Here is a 16617-nt window from a genome sequence, read left to right on the forward strand (position 1 = left end):
CGTCTATCCCCCCTCCCTTTTGGGTTTCCTTCCCATTTAGGTCACCACAGTACATTAAGTAGAGTTCCATGTGCTAAACCGTAGGTTTTCATTAGTTATCTATTTTATGGAGAAGGCAATGGCACCGCACTCCAGTACTCTTGCCTGGGAAATCCCATGGGCGGAGGAGCCTGGTGGGCTGCAGTCCATGGGGTCGCGAAGAGTCGGACACGACTGAGCGACTTCCCTTTCCCCCCTTCCCTCTATTTTACACATAGTGACAGTAGTGTACTAGCTCTATTTAAAATGGTGATATATTCCCTTATTACATCTGATGTGAGGCTACTATAATAATTCTGGAATGAACATATTTATTCATATAATTTTCATATTTTCTGGATTTTTTTTTTTGGAGGGATAGAGTCTCAGAAATAAGTTTATTGGGTTGTGAGTTTGATCACATTGTACCTGGTTGTTGATTTTTAAAGTCCAGAAAAGTGTGTAATTGAAAAGATAAAAACTCTTTCTTTGTTGGCTAGAATTATTTCCTCTGTATAACGCGTGGACGAGAATTTCTGGATTGTATACCTAGCCATTCTCAAGTACTGTGATTGATAGAAAAATGGGTGACTCAGGGTTTCTTCCTTTTATCAGCTTATTGTTTAACCAGAAGAACAGACTGAGACTGGCACACACAAGAAATAATGAGGCGAAGGTCGAGGTGTCAGTTGTAATTTCTAAAACAGATTAGAAAAGGTTGAGCTCTGTGAGGCTGAAACCCTGGAAAAGTTTTCTTGGAGGAAAGCAGTTTGAATAAAGTAAGATGATGTCTTCAAATGAATGGGAAGTTCAAAGAACACTTCAAGCTAATTTTCTTTACCTGACTTAATTTTCTTAGAGATAAAATAAAGATTTTTCAGTTGTGAAAATATTAATCACGACCAAAAATTATGATGACAACAGAGGTTTATAATTGGAGCACGACTCTTTGAATTTTTGCTCATTTTAATTCTAAAATTAACTGCTAGAAAGAGCCCTGTTGAAATAAGGATCTCTTCCGAAACATTGCCGCTCTATGCCTTAATATAAAAAGTATGATTTTTTATTAGTTTTGACTGATTTACAGTTTATTTTTGCTCGAGACTAAACATAAGTTGTGTAATAGTGCGTGCTGCGTCCCTTGCCAGTGGGTGATGCGTGCGTCATTCTACAGACTTAGTCTGAAGTGTGGACCTGGTTTTCCCTGACAGAATAGGGTGTTTCTGAGGCAGATTTGGAATGGTGTCTCACTCCTCTGGCAACCCTACCTGTGTATCGGCCAAAGTACACAGACTGTCGCCCCTCCTGGAAGGACAGGATTCTGGTGGTATAGCCATCATTTCTTCCCGCGGTCTGATACAGCCTCTGCTCTAAAGAACCTCAGAGATACATGGGGGAATCAGACAGCAAAACACATAAGTGGTGCTTTAACACTGAACTCTGGAATCATGGGATCTCCACATGCCCTCAATGTGGCAGAAGAACAGAGTCCTGCCTTGGGAGAGTCAACTTCAGGAGGGAGGGCGAAGGAAAGTGTTATGCTCAGAGGACACAGGATGCCTGATACACAGTGTTGTGCAAGGGAATGGGGGCCCTAGGGGTGCAGATGAGGGGAACCCAGGGGCCCTGAAGAGCAGAGTTGAAGGGGACGTATCCTGGGCATCTCAGTGGTATTCATGACTCTCTCTTCTCTGCATTTAAGATTTCTAGCTCATAGTGGTTCAGTTCTGACCAACAAACTGAACAACATGGCACGTGTTTCTTGCAAAGGGCTTAGCGAGGCTCAGCGTATAGAAACATGAGTCGGAAAAGTGCTCTCTGGGGACGTTTGAGACCGACTTGCTGCGAAGTTATCCTCTTGCTAAGAAGATTAGTTTTTGTCCCATCTTGCTGCCAGAAAACTCTCAATGAACCTCAAGTGACTGAATATCTTATCTTTTGAAAAAGAGAAATAACGAAGGATAAAATCATTGCCCAAACACGCAAAAGATTGAAGTTGCTTATTATCTTGAGTGTTTTCATCAAACGTATCTTACTGAAGGCTTTTCAAGTTGAGATGCTTAAATATTCAGCCTGGAACATGCTTTTCAGCCTTATTTGAGGAATGTGGTAATTTGTGTGTTAATGTATTAGTTATATGAATACTTTAAGATTAAGTTGGCAAATGTATTACTGAAAATCGAGAAAAACATGTCCTTGATTGCTCTTACTTTAGTTCTAATGGATATTTTTGCTCTTAGATTTCAGAATACTTCTGAACTTTGGTGTGGCTGTATTTCCTGTTATAATCAAAAGCCTTGTTTGTCATGTGGTTCCCAGTGATCAGCCTCCTAGGAACTTCTTGTTGTTGTTCAGTTGCTAAGTCATGTCTGACTATTTGCAACCCCATGAACTGCAGCACATCAGGCTTCCCTGAACTTGCAAATATGTGAATTCTTGTTTTTCATGACACTTGGAAGCAAAAAATGCTCTTTTGCATTTTACTGTTTCAGTTCAGCCTGTGCTACTTGGGTATCACTGGAAAGATGAAAATAGAGACTCCTGGGTGAAGAGACTGCACTGCACACACTCAAGCAACGAGCAATTACCAGTTTTACACTTTAATCTCTAGATTAGTTTTTTAAGTTAATTAATTATTTGGCTGCACTGGGTCTTCATTACTGCCCATGGGCTTTTCTCTGCCTGCAGCAAACAGGGGCTGCTCTTTGTTGAAGTATGCAGGTTCCTCATTGCAGTGGCTTCTCTTGTGGAACATGGCCTCTAGGTGCACAGGCTCAGTAGTTGTGGCACGAAGGCTTAGCTGCCCTGCAGCATGTGGAATCTTCCTGGACCAGGGATTGAGCCTGTGTCCCCTGCATTGGCAGGAAGACTCCTAACTACTCAACCACCAGGGAAGTCCAGTCTTTAAATTAGTTTGACCTTGTGAGTTGTGGGTTTGTTAAGGATGAGTCAGGGAGGTGCCATCAAGTCTCTGGAGGCAGAGAGGGAGCTAGGAGATATTTGGGGGCTGGGAGTGCTTCCCACCAGGCGTGAGGCAGTGGGCTTGGGGTGGTGGTTGCAGGGAGAAAAGTCAGGCAAAGATATGAAAGGCAGTTTGGAAAAATATTTGGTAGAATATTGTTCACAAGTTGGATATGATGGCAAAGGATAAAAAGAAATGAAAACGCATCCATTCTAAGATGCTTTGTTGTTGTTCATTTCTCAGGCTCTAAGGTGTGTCTGACTCTTTGTGACTGTAGCACACCAGGCTTCCCTGTCCTTCACCATCTCCTGGAGTTTTCTGAAACTCATGTCCATTGAGTCATTGATGCCATCCAACCATCTTATCCTCTGTCGCCCACTTTTCCTCCTGCCCTCAATCTTTCCCAGCATCAGAGTCTTTTACAATGAGTTGGCTCTTCACATCAGGTGGCCAAAGGATTGGAGCTTTAGTTTCAGCATCAGTCCTTCCAATGACTATTCAGGATTGATTTCCTTTAGGATGGACTGGTTGGATCTCCTTGCAGTCCAAGGGACTCTCAAGAGTCTTCTCCAACACCACAGTTCAAAAGCATCAGTTCTTTGGTGCTTAGCCTTCTTTATGGTTCGGCTCTCATATCAGTACATGACTACTGGAAAAACCGGAGCTTTGACTATACAGATCTTTGTCAGTTAAGTGATGTCTCTGCTTTTTAATATGCTGTCTAAGTTTGTCACAGCTCTTTTCCCAAGGAACAAGCACCTTTTAATTTCATGTCTGTAATCACTGTCTGCAGTGATTTTGAAGCCCAAGAAAATAAAGTCTGTCACTGTGTCCATTCTTTCCCCCATCTGTTTGTCATGAAGTGACAGGACTGAATGCCTTGATCTTAACTTTTTGAATGTTGAGTTTTAAGGCTTTTCCTTCTCCTCTTCCACCTTCATCAAGAGGCTTTTTAGTTCCTCTTCCATTTACCAGGCTCCAATAAATCATTAGTGTGACTACAGATAGGGAGTTCTGTTTTCTTTCTCTCTTGCATTCCATGCCCCCCTCCCATCCTGTTTCCTGAACCTTGCTTCTTAAGACATTGAAAATTAGAAAAGAAAGGAGAGAAAAAAGTCCCAGCAAGAATAATTTCAGTGTCAACATGAGTCACTGGGTGTGGCAGTCTTTTGTACAATCTGAGTGAAGTAAGGAAGTGGAAATTAAATAAATATCCTTTTATTAGTTGATTTATGCTTATATTTTCTTGAGACTGTCAGAAAGGATAAGTGTATCATTATATACTTTCTTCCAAAGATGTAATTTATCTTCCTCTCCAAAGGGGAGGGGAACAAAGAAAGAGATTAGTCTATTCATCTATCTGACCTTCCGGTGAAATACCAAAAATTCTACCTTTCAAAGAGCATTGGATTTTTAAAGTTCTTTTTAAAAATAAAATTATGAAAATGCTATATAGTCATTGTGAAAAATTCTAACAATGTAGAGATGTACAAAGTGACATTCAAAGTAATTCATTTTTCTCTCAGTTCAGCTTCAAGCCTCTGCATATATACATATACACATAGACTACTTTTTAACAACAATGGGAGCTGTTTTTGTTATAAAGACTGTTTTTCAGTGCCTCTTTTGTTTGTTGTTGAATGTGTGCAGAGCTCCATAGACTGTTGTATATTTCCACGGCAGTTGAAGCTCCATCTCATGAACTGTTCAGCGAGCACAGGATCACATTCAAGTGACCATCATCACTGGGTCCCTCCCCACCAGCTTGGTGACCTTGCATTTGGATATTTGTCTCCTAGTGTTGACTCGAGGATCACCTTATACATAAAGCACAGCAGAAGGGTCTGGAACACAGTATGTGTGCAGCATGTTGCCTTTCTGTTTGTGAACTGGTTTGATCTTTGGGGATGAAGTCTAAGGACCTCCTCTCCCCTGCAGTTTTCCAAAACTACAACTGGAGCTCGTTTAAATATCTGACTCCAAATCTTTACCTTCAGGATACTGTTTATCAGCTATATTGACATTTTTTGTAGACTGTCTGGCTACTTTCTGTTTCTTTTGGAGACTTAGAAAGCATGTGTCCCTGATAAATTTTATCTTTCAATGTTTTAACTTTTTGTTGCCCAGACTTTGGGGTGTGGGGTCAGAGAAAATACAGAGAAGACTTTATGATGGGACTTATGATCAGGTACTGAATTTGTTAGTTTCTAGTAAGGTGTGTTTTTACAGCTTAAAGTCAAGGGTGGGCTTTCCTGGTGCCTCAGTGGTAAAGAATTTGCCTGCCAAAGCAGGAGATATGGATTTGATCCTTAGGTTGGGAAGATCCCCTGGAGAAGGAAATGGCAATTCACTCCAGTATTCTTGCCTGGAGCATTCCATGGACAGAGGAGCCTAATGGGCTATAGTCCACAGAGTCGCAAAGAGTCAGAGATGACTTAAGTGACTAAGCAACAGCAAAAGTCAAGGGTGGGCACATGAATACATTTACATGTGTGCACCCATGCGTGTACATGCACACACACATGCACCCCTCTGGGAATCAGCCTTCACACTGTTCATATCTATTCAAACACTTTCCTTTCAAAGGCTATGGGAGCTGGAGACCTTAGCAAGTTACCCTTTTTGCATCTGTGTCTCTGCAGGAATCCACTGTGAATCCTACAAGGACCCATGCGCTAATGTCAGCTGTCTGAACGGAGGCACCTGTGACAGCGAAGGTCTCAATGGCACGTGTGTCTGCGCACCAGGATTTACAGGCAAGTGAGACAGAAGCTAAGTTTTCAAATTACTGCAGAATCCCTGAGATTGCAGCTGTGAAGAAAACCCAGAAACCTCTATGCATACATTATTGCAAAATATGAATTGCACTGCAGAAGGTAAGCAGGGATCGCTTGGATGGAGACCTGTTTTAAAACAATTTACTGTGTTGTCATTAAGTGAGGCTCTTAGGAGATCAGCGTTTGGTTCGAAGACTTGCTGCGACTGTCCTTGCTGTGTACGTTTTCTGACCTGTAGCCTTGAAACGTGAGACATGAGCCACTGCACTCACACCTGATAAAGGGTCAGTGCTAATGGGGGTGAGACGGAGAATGGAAGGGTCAAATGTGTCTTCTGCAGCAACTGCATTCCGCCACCAGGTTTATTTCTATCGAAAGATACGGCAGTGTCCGGATTTACTTATTTATTTTAATTGAAGGATAATTACTACCTTGTGATGGTTTTTGCCATACATCAATATGACTCAGTCGGTATGAATCGGCCACAGGCATACATGTGTTCCTTCCATCCTGAACCCCCCTCGCACCTCCCTCCCCACCCCATCCCTCCAGCTTGTCCCAGACCACCGGCTTTGGGTGCCCTGTATCATACATCAAGCTCCCACTGGTTATCTGCTTTGCATATGGTAAGGTGTATGTTTCAGTGCTAGTCTCTGAAATCATCCCAGCCTTTCCTTCTCCCACTGAGTCCAAAAGTCTGCTCTTTATGTCTGCGTCTCTTTTACTGCCCTCCACATTTGAGTCGGTTCTAGTGAGGTGGGTGAACCTAGAGCCTCTTATACAGAGTGAAGTAAGTCAGAAAGAGAAAGGCAAATATCGTATATTAACATCTGGATTTTGCATAATGGAGAGATGGTGGGGGCGGTTAGGGGGAGATCTTGAATTAGTAGTGAAGGTAAGGACAGGAGAGGTGTGGGCAGAGGGAGTGGATGGGGGAGAAAACATCTGATGGAAGAACAGGTGGGGAGGACAGGGCTGGGTTCAAGAGGAGCCTCGGAGGCTCCTGGGCTCTGAGTGGGAAAAGTCACTGTGGGCAAGGAGAATGAGCCTAACAAGAGCCCTTAGAAGTCACCCCTCAAAGATCTAGGGGGTTGTAAACACCCCAACAGATGTGGAATGTCGTATGCATGTGTAAATACTGAGGGGGAGTTCTTAAATTTTCATCAGATTCTCAAAAGAAATTAGGAACCCCTTGGGTAGTGGAGATGCCATCCTTCACTTTGTTAACTGAGCACAGGAGTGCGGAGATGTAGAGCGCAGGTCAGGTCTCTGTTTTGAGCACTTGCTCAGCCAACAATAGCGTCAGGGTCACGCTGGCTTGCAGGTTGGGAAAGGTTAATATACAGGGGGCAGACAGAAGAAGGTGGGCACTAAAGTTTCTGGAAATATGTTATCATTGGCTGGAGAGTGCCTTGCATGCTCACTTCTCCCTGCTAAGCCACAGTGGCCACCTCCCCAACCCTGAAGAATTCCACAGAGCCTGGACCCCCAGTCCATCCCTGGGGAGCCTCATTGGTGCTTCTGGGGAAGATGCCAACAGTCAAGATCAGGAGGAGCGACCTCTGATCTTCCTTCTGTTTATCTGTGTCATATCCTTTGTTTTCCTTTTGGCTTTTCCTGGGACCAGGAAGCGGGCTCACTCAGAAAATTATCTGCAGGTGGTTTTGTTTCTGACCGGTTTATAAACACGCAGGGACATTTGTTCTCATCAATAAATGCAAAGATAATATTGGGGATTGCACAATTGCACTCATCTCACATGCTAGTAAAGTAATGCTCAAAATTCTGCAAGCCAGGGCTTCAGCAATACGTGAACCGTGAACTCCCTGATGTTCAAGCTGGTTTTAGAAAAGGCAGAGGAACCAGAGATCAAATTGCCAACATCCGCTGGATCATGGAAAAAGCAAGAGAGTTCCAGAAAAACATCTATTTCTGCCTTATTGACTATGCCAAAGCCTTTGACTGTGTGGATCACAATAAACTATGGAAAATTCTGAAAGAGATGGGAATACCAGACCACCTGACCTGCCTCTTGAGAAACCTGTATGCAGGTCAGGAAGCAACAGTTAGAACTGGACATGGAACAACAGACTGATTCCAAATAGGAAAAGGAGTATGTTGAGGCTGTATATTGTCACCCTGCTTATTTAACTTCTGTGCAGAGTACATCATGAGAAACGCTGGACTGGAAGAAACACAAGCTGGAATCAGGATTGCCGGGAGAAATATCAATAACCTCAGATATGCAGATGACATCACCCTTACGGCAGAAAGTAAAGAGGAACTAAAAAGCCTCTTGATGAAAGTGAAAGCGGAGAGTGAAAAAGTTGGCTTAAAGCTCAACATTTAGAAAATGAAGATCATGGCATCCGGTCCCATCATTTCATGGGAAATAGATGGGGAAACAGTGGAAACAGTGTCAGACTTTATTTTTTTGGGCTCCAAAATCACTGCGGATGGTGACTGCAGCCATGAAATTAAAAGACGCTTACTCCTTGGAAGAAAATTATGACCAACCTAGATAGTATATTCAAAAGCAGAGACATTACTTTGCCGACTAAGGTCCGTCTAGTCAAAGCTATGGTTTTTCCTGTGGTCATGTATGGATGTGAGAGTTGGACTGTGAAGAAGGCTGAGCACCGAAGAATTGATGCTTTTGAAATGTGGTGTTGGAGAAGACTCTTGAGAGTCCCTTGGACTGCAAGGAGATCCAACCAGTCCATTCTGAAGGAGATCAACCCTGGGATTTCTTTGGAAGGAATGATGCTGAAGCTGAAACTCCAGTACTTTGGCCACCTCATGCGAAGAGTTGACTCATTGGAAAAGACTCTGATGCTGGGAGGGATTGGGGGCAGGAGGAGAAGGGGATGACAGAGGATGAGATGGCTGGATGGCATCACAGACTTGATGGACATGAGTCTGAGTGAACTCCAGGAGATGGTGATGGACAGGGAGGCCTGGCGTGCTGCGATTCATGGGGTCGCAAAGAGTCGGACACGACTGAGCGACTGGACTGAACTGAATATTGGGGAAGCATTCCATTCCCCCCCAGACATTTATATCCCCCAAATAATAAAAAGCTTGGAAGAAAAATGAGAAAATATAGTGCCATAGAGGAAAAAAAAAAAACAAACCCACCACTTAAAACTGTCCTACTAGGAGACAGCCATTGTTAACATTTTCTTACATATATCCAGGGGTTTTCCTGAAGGTCTGTTTGTGTTTAAGATACAGTGTGTAGTGTAAATGCATATGTGGGTGCCTGCTAAGTTGCATCAGTCATACCCAACTTTTTTCGACCCTATGGACTGTGGCCCACCAGGATCCTCTGTCCATGAGATTCTCCAGGCAAGAATACTGGAGTGGGTTGCCACGCCCTCCTCCAGGGAAACTTCCTGACCCAGGGATCAAACCCACATCTGCAGTTCCTGCATTGCAGGCAGATTTTTTACCACAGAGCCACTGAGGAAGCCTGTAAATGCATCTATTTGAACATAAAAGGAATCATACTGTTCATACTATTTTTCACTTAAAATATGTGTGTTTCATAAATGGCACTTTCACATTAAGGAATATGCTTCTGTTTATCATTTTTATTGGCTGTCCTGTCATCCAGTCCATGATATGTCAGGATTCTTTTTTTAACCCATGCTCAATTCAACTTTTGGGGAGATGGAACTTTTTATTGTAAACAATATTAGAGTGAATATTCTTGCATGCATGTCTTTGTAAACTTGTGTGATTATTTCTTTGAGCTAATTTCCTAGGAATGGAAACCCATGATCCAGGAGAATACATACTTTTTTCCATATTGCTCTCCAGGAAGAAACCTTGTACCAATATTTACTCCTATCCAGAGTGCAAAGAAGCTTTTATTTCCTTGAAAGTGAAAATGTTAGTAACTAAGTAGTGTCCAAGTCTTTGTGATCCCATGGACTGTAGCCTGCCAGGCTCCTCTGTCCATGGGATTTTTTTTTTCAGGCAAGAATACTGGAGTGAATTTCCATTTCCTTCTCCAGGGGTTCTTCCCAACACAGGGATCAAACCTGCATCTCTTGCATTGGCAGGCAGATTGTTTTTCCAGTGAGCCACCAGGGAAGCTCTGAAGAGACCTTTTATTTTTATTTTATTTATTTATTTTAATTACTCTACAATATTGTATTGATTTTGCCATACATCAACATGAATCCGCTACAGAGACCTTTTAAATGCGAATCTAATCTTTGTCTCTCCCTGCTTAAAATCACCTACTGGCATATCATTGTCTTTAAGACTTTTAGCTGGATCATCAAGACCTGGGAGGTCTGGCTACATCTCGTCTTTCTAGGCTTGTCCCAGGCCCCCTTTGCCTGCTTGATTCCCGAACAGCAGTGTCATGCTCTTCTTCTCAGTGATGCTCTTCCTGTGTGTCTCCTGCTCTCAGCCCCCTCTGCCTCCCCCACTGGCCGTACACCTTTCGGTTGTCGTTTAGTTGCTACATCGTGTCCGACTCATGTTCTAGGTGGAAAGTCCACCCCTAGGCCTTCGGAGAAGGCAATGGTGCCCCACTCCAGTACTGTTGCCTGGAAAATCCCATGGATGGAGGAGCCTGGTGGGCTGCAGTCCATGAGGTCCCTAAGAGTCGGACACGATTGAGCGACTTCACTTTCACTTTTCACTTTAATGCATTGGAGAAGGAAATGGCAACCCACTCCAGTGTTCTTGCCTGGAGAATCCCAGGGACAGGGGAGCCTGGTGGGCTGCCGTCTATGGGGTCGCACAGAGTCGGACACCACTGAAGCGACTTAGCAGCAGCAGCAGCAGGCCTTTATCATTCTTACTGTAATCATAGCAAGCAGGAGGACTCTTCCAGTTGAAGTAGGCTCAAACATCACTCCAACTGGTCTTTGAAAATAACAAATACCTCAGCCGTAGTCATTCTTCAGCATTTTCCAGCTACTTTTCAGTATTTGTCTTTCAGTTCACAGGAGAATATTCTGTGATTTCCAGCTCATTTTCACAGGCGAATGTCATCAGTGCTTTATTCTCACTGAGATTTTAACTTGCCTTTCTTTGATGCTGAGCATCTTTCATGTAATTACTGACCCTTCAGGTAACTTTGGGCTTCCCTGGTGGCTCAGATGGTAAAGAATCTGCCTGCAGTTCAGGAGACATGGGTTCAGTCCCTGGGCTGGGAAGATCCCCTGGAGAAGGAAATGGCTACCCACTCCAGTATTCTTGCCTGGAGAATCCCAAGGACAGAGGAGCCTGGCGGGCTACAGTCGATGGGGTCACAAAGAGTCGGACACAATTGAGAAACTACTTTCACTTTTTTATTTTCATATGTCTTCCCTTGTGAAAGGTCTTTTCAATTTTTTGCCCAGTTTTTAAAAGTTGAATTTTTGTCATATCATTGAGTTGTTAGGGTAATTTGCATATTCTAGATACAAATCCTTTGTCAGATAAACATTTGGCTTGTCCATTCATTCTTTTTTTTTTCCCCAGCAGTGCATGCATCCATATATTCTTTTTTTTAAATTAATTTATTTTTTGTTGAAGGATAATTGCTTTACAGAATTTTGCTGTTTTCTGTCAAACCTCAATGTGAATCAGCCATAGGTATACATATATCTCCTCCTTTTTGAACCTCCCTCCCATCTCCCTCCCCATCCCAACCCTCTAGGTTGATACAGAGCCCCTGTTTGAGTTTCCTGAGCCATATAGCAAAAATATGGAACACTTTATGAATTTGCATGTCATCCTTGCTCAGGAGCCACACTAATTTTCTCTGTATAGGTCTAATTTTTTACTATATGTGCTGCCGAAGTGAGCACCTTCCATACATTCTTAATGGGTTGTTTTTTTTTTTTTTTTTGGTGAGGAGCAAGTGCTTTTTTTTTTTTTTTTGGTAATCTCTAATTTATCAATTTTTTTTCTCTTTTGGTTTATTCTTTCTTTGCCTACCTTATAATGATGACATTTTGCCCAATGTGTTCTTCTAGAATTTTTAAAAATAGATTTTGCTTTTAGGTTTAGGTCTTGAGTTAATTTTTTGTGGCTATGGTGTGACTTAAGGATGGAAGTTTATTTTTTCCCCATATGAGTACAAAGTTATCCTAGCAACTTAACTAACGGAATTCATTAGCACATTTTTTAAGGAAATGATTGACTATCTGTATGTCTTTTTTTATCCCTTTAGCTGTTTTTTCAAAATCAAAGGTTTTATTTTGAGATAATTGAAACTTCAGACTTTGTGAACAGTTTCAGTAAATAATGCAGAGAGATCCAGTGTACAGTTTGCCCTCAGTGGCAACATGCTGTGGAACTACAGTACCGTGTCTTTCCCAGGTCACTGACATTGACGCAGTCAAGATCCAGACCATTTCCATCACAAGGATTCCTTATGCTGTCCTTCGATAGCCATGCCCATTTCTTGTCCACTACAGGAAAATTTCCTTAATCCCTAGAAAGTGCTAATCTGTTCTGCATCTTTATAACTTTGGTATTTCAAAAATATTTTCTGCATGGAATCATATAGCATGTAACCTTTCAAGTTTTTTCACTCAGCATAATTCTCTGGCAGTTCATCCAGATCATTGCGTGTATCAAGTGTCTTCCTTTTTATTGCTGATCTGCCTTCTATGGTATGAATACTCCACAGTTTGTTTAGCTATTCACCTGTTGAAAGAAATCTGGGGTCTTTCCAATTTTGAGCTATTACAGAGAAAGCTGCTGTAAATCTTCGTTTGCAGTTTTTTTTGTGTGTGAATATAAGTTTTCACTTTTCTTCTGTAACATTTTCCCAGGAATTCAAGTGCTGGGTCATTAAGTAGTTGATGTGGACTTTTCAAAAAAAGAAAAAACAAAAAGATGTCAGAATATTTCCAGAGTGGCTTAACCATTTTTTCCTTCTCATTAACTATGAATCATCATCCAGTTTATCTCTCTCCTTGCCAGCATTTGATATTGTCTTCATTTTTTATTTTAGCCATTTTGATATGTGTTTAGTGATGTCTTGTGGTTTTAATTCAAATTTCCCTAATGATAAATATGGGCTTCCCTGATGGCTCAGCAAATAAAAAATCTGCCCCCAGTGCAGGAGACACAGGAAATGGGTTTGATCCCTGGGTCAGGAAGATCCCTTGGAGTAGGAAAATGGCATCCCACTCCACTGTTCTTTCCTGAACTCTCCCATGGACAGAGGAGCCTGGCGGGCTACAGTCTGTGGGATTGCAAAGAGTCAGATATGCCTGAGTGACTGATGCAAACATGAATGATAAATGATGTTAGACACCTTTTCGTGTGCTTATCTTTGGCCAAGTATCCCTGCATGTCCTTTGTTGACTTTCTAATCACATCCCACATATCAAGGCTACATACTATCAGTATGATTTCTGACCACTGACGTTGACCTTGATCACTTAGCTGAGATAGTGTTTATCAAGTTTTTCCCCTGTAATGTTATTCTTCCCCACTCTTTGCATATTTTACTCTTTGGAAGGACTGCACTGAAGGAATAGGGAGTTGTACCAACCTCTTTGAAGGAAAAGTTGATACATAAACTCTGTGAAATTCTTCTGTAGGAGAGATTTGTCTGTTCTGCCACATTTGTTTGTATCAGTGTGACGTTATGGATATTTATTTTATATTTTGAGTTAAATTCAGAACATTTTTATTTATTTTGTTGCTCAGAATGTTCCAGATTTGGACATTGGGAGTTCTTTCATTTGGCTCCTGTTGTCCCCGGACGATGAACATAATCCGTTGTTGTGTTGGTGGTGGTTGTGTGTGTTTTATATGCTTTCTGGCAGTGAAGATACCCCAGGCTTATCTTGTATATTTCTTGCTCCAGTCTTAGAATCAGCCATCTCTCCAAGGAGAATGGTTCCTTTTATTGCAGAATGGTGCTAGAAACCAAGATCTGGCCTCAAGCTGTGCTCGATATTCCAGGCATGCCTTTGCTTCTAGATCCTCTCAGCTGACAGCAAGTGAATGCGTCTGTGTACTAACCCATGTATTTATAAATATTGCCATTGCATTCAGTTCAGTTCAGTTCAGTCGCTCAGTTATGTCTGACTCTTTGCAACCCCATGAACTGCAGAACGCCAGGCCTCCTTGTCCATCACCAACTCCTGGAGTTCACCCAAATTCATGTCCATTGAGTCAGTGATGCCATCCAACCATCTCATCATCTGTCGTCCCCTTCTTCTCCTGCTCTCAGTCTTTCCCAGCATCAGGGTCTTTTCAAATGAGTCAGCTCTTCACATCAGGTGGCCAAAGTATTGGAATTTCAGTTTCAACATCAGTCGTTCCAATGAACACCCAGGACCGATCTCCTTTAGGATGGACTGATTGGATCTCCTTGCAGTCCAAAGGACTCTCAAGAGTCTCCTCCAACACCACAGTTCAAAAACCTCAATTCTTCGGTGCTCAGCCTTCTTTATAGTCCAACTATCACATCTATACATGACTACTGGAAAAACCATAGCCTTGACTAGATGGACCTTTGTTGGCAAAGTAATGTCTCTGCTTTTTAATATGCTGTCTAGGTTGGTCATAACTTTCCTTCCAAGGAGTAAGCATCTTTTAATTTCATGGCTGCAGTGATTTTGGAGCCCAGAAAAATAAAGTCAGCCACTGTTTCCACTGTTTCCCCATCTATTTGCCATGAAATGATGGGACTGGATGCCATGATCTTAGTTTTCTGAATGTTGAGCTTTAAGCCAACTTTGTCATTCTCTTCTTTCACTTTCATCAAGAGGCTCTTTAGTTCTTCTTCACTTTCTGCCATAAGGGTGATGTCATCTGCATATCTGAGGTTACTGATATTTCTCCTGGTGATTTTGATTTCAGTTTGTGCTTCTTCCAGCCCAGCCTTTCTCATGATGTACCCTGCATATAAGTTAAATAAGCAGGCTGACAATATACAGCCTTGACGTACTCCTTTTCCTATTAGGAACAACAGTCTATTGGAACAACAGTATGTTGTTCCATGTCCAGTTCTAACTGTTGCTTCCTGACCTGCATACAGGTTTCCCAAGAGGCAGGTCAGGTGGTCTGGTATTCCCATCCCCTTCAGAATTTTCCACAGTTTATTGTGATCCACACAGTCAAAGGCTTTGGCATAGTCAAGAAAGCAGATATAGATGTTTTTCTGGAACTCTCTTGCTTTTTCCATAATCCAGCGATGTTGGCAATTTGATCTCTGGTTCCTCTGCCTTTTCTAAAACCAGCTTGAATATCTGGAATTTCACAGTTCATGTAATGTTGAAGCCTGGCTTGGAGAATTTTGAGCATTACTTTACTAGTATGTGAGATGAGCGCAATTGTGTGGTAGTTTGAGCATTCTTTGGCATTGCCTTTCTTTGGGATTGGAATGAAAACTGACCTTTTCCAGTCCTGCGGCCACTGCTGAGTTTTACATAGCCATCTATATCTGAATTAAGCTAAACATGAATTTACACTAATTTCTCCAACTCTACTCCATTACTACATGGATCATTCCAGTCTTCTCTCTTGTTTATCTGGAAATTCCCACACCAACAGCAAGATTCCTGGCTAGTACCATTCAACATTATTTTACGTGTTTAATTCCTGTGTACATGCAGAGCAGTATCAGAATTCTTAAGCTTGTGTCCTTGTAGGACACTAGAGAGTACAGAGCTGGTGTCTGGCTCCTTTTGCTTTTGGTGCTACCAACTCTGCCCATCCCAAGGTTACTTAGGTCAGCACTGCCCCTCACCCCTCAGTGAGCTTTGTGTCATACATTTGTAAATACTCTTGGATTATTTTCTTCACAGTCTGCATTCTTTTCTGGGATCGTCCAACTAGAGGGCTTGCTTTTATTTTTCCTATAGAAGTACAGTTCTCAAGCACCATGTTTTGAAAAGGCTGCCTTTCCTAAATAGAACTGCTTCTAAACGTTTGTCAAAAATCGGTTGGCCATATTTGTGTGAATTCTCCCTTCTGTCTCATTGATCTATGTCTCCATTCCTTTGCCATTACAACTCCATCGTTATTACCGTGCACGCTCCATCATTCAGTCATGTCCAGCTCTTTGCGGCCCCATGGATTGAAGCCTGCCAGGCTCCACTGCCCATGGAATTTCCCAGGCAAGAATCCTGGAATCGGTTGCCATATCCTTCTTCAGGGGATCTTCTTGAGCCAGAGATCAAACCCATGTCTCCTGCGTTGGCAGGCGGATTCTTTATCACTGTGTCACTTGGGAAGTCCCAAGTATAATGTTAGCTATCGCGTTTTTAGATTTATTTCTATCAAGTTGAGGCAGTTACTCTCTATTCCTTCTTTGCTGATAGCTTTAGTTATGAATAGCTATTGAATTTTTCCAAATGCTTTTTCTGCATCAATTGATGTTATCATATGATTTTTCTTCTTTAACCTATTAATATGATGGATTATATTGATTGATTCTCAAATATTGAGTTAAATTCTTGTCTCTCTGGAATAAACACCATTTTGTCATAGTGTACAATTCTTTTCTATATCACGGAATCCTGTCCTTTAATATTTTGTTCAGAATTTTTGTGCCCATATTCATGAGGCATATTTGTAGTTTTCTCTTTTTATTAATATTGTCTTTGACATTTTTATATTTAGAAGTTCCATGAAGTTTTTTTTTTATATCTTCCATTTTTATCCTCATCTTTCCCATGATTTCCCTTCACATTTTGAACAAATTTCTTATTTATTCACCATCATCTGTTGCTGATATTTCTGGATCTCTGAATTTTGACTGACTTTCCTTCTGGATATGGATCCCATATTCCTGCTTTTTGTGCACATCTGGTATTTTTTTGTCTGACTGCTGGTCATTGTGAGTTAAGTTTTTGAGTAACTGAATTTCTTTAAAAAGTGCAGGGC

General features: G+C 41.8%; 1 protein-coding gene across 1 annotated transcript in view; it reads left to right on the plus strand.

The window, feature by feature from the left end:
* DNER (delta/notch like EGF repeat containing) overlaps positions 1–16617 on the plus strand; it is a 382962-nt gene that overhangs the window by 336529 nt on the left and 29816 nt on the right. Inside the window, exon 10 of the mRNA XM_018058657.1 lies at positions 5623–5736. Coding sequence (XP_017914146.1) covers positions 5623–5736 — 114 coding nt within the window. The remainder of the gene's footprint in view (positions 1–5622; positions 5737–16617) is intronic.

The sequence above is a fragment of the Capra hircus genome, chromosome 2 (genome assembly GCF_001704415.2).
Source record: "Capra hircus breed San Clemente chromosome 2, ASM170441v1, whole genome shotgun sequence".
NCBI lineage: Eukaryota > Metazoa > Chordata > Mammalia > Artiodactyla > Bovidae > Capra > Capra hircus.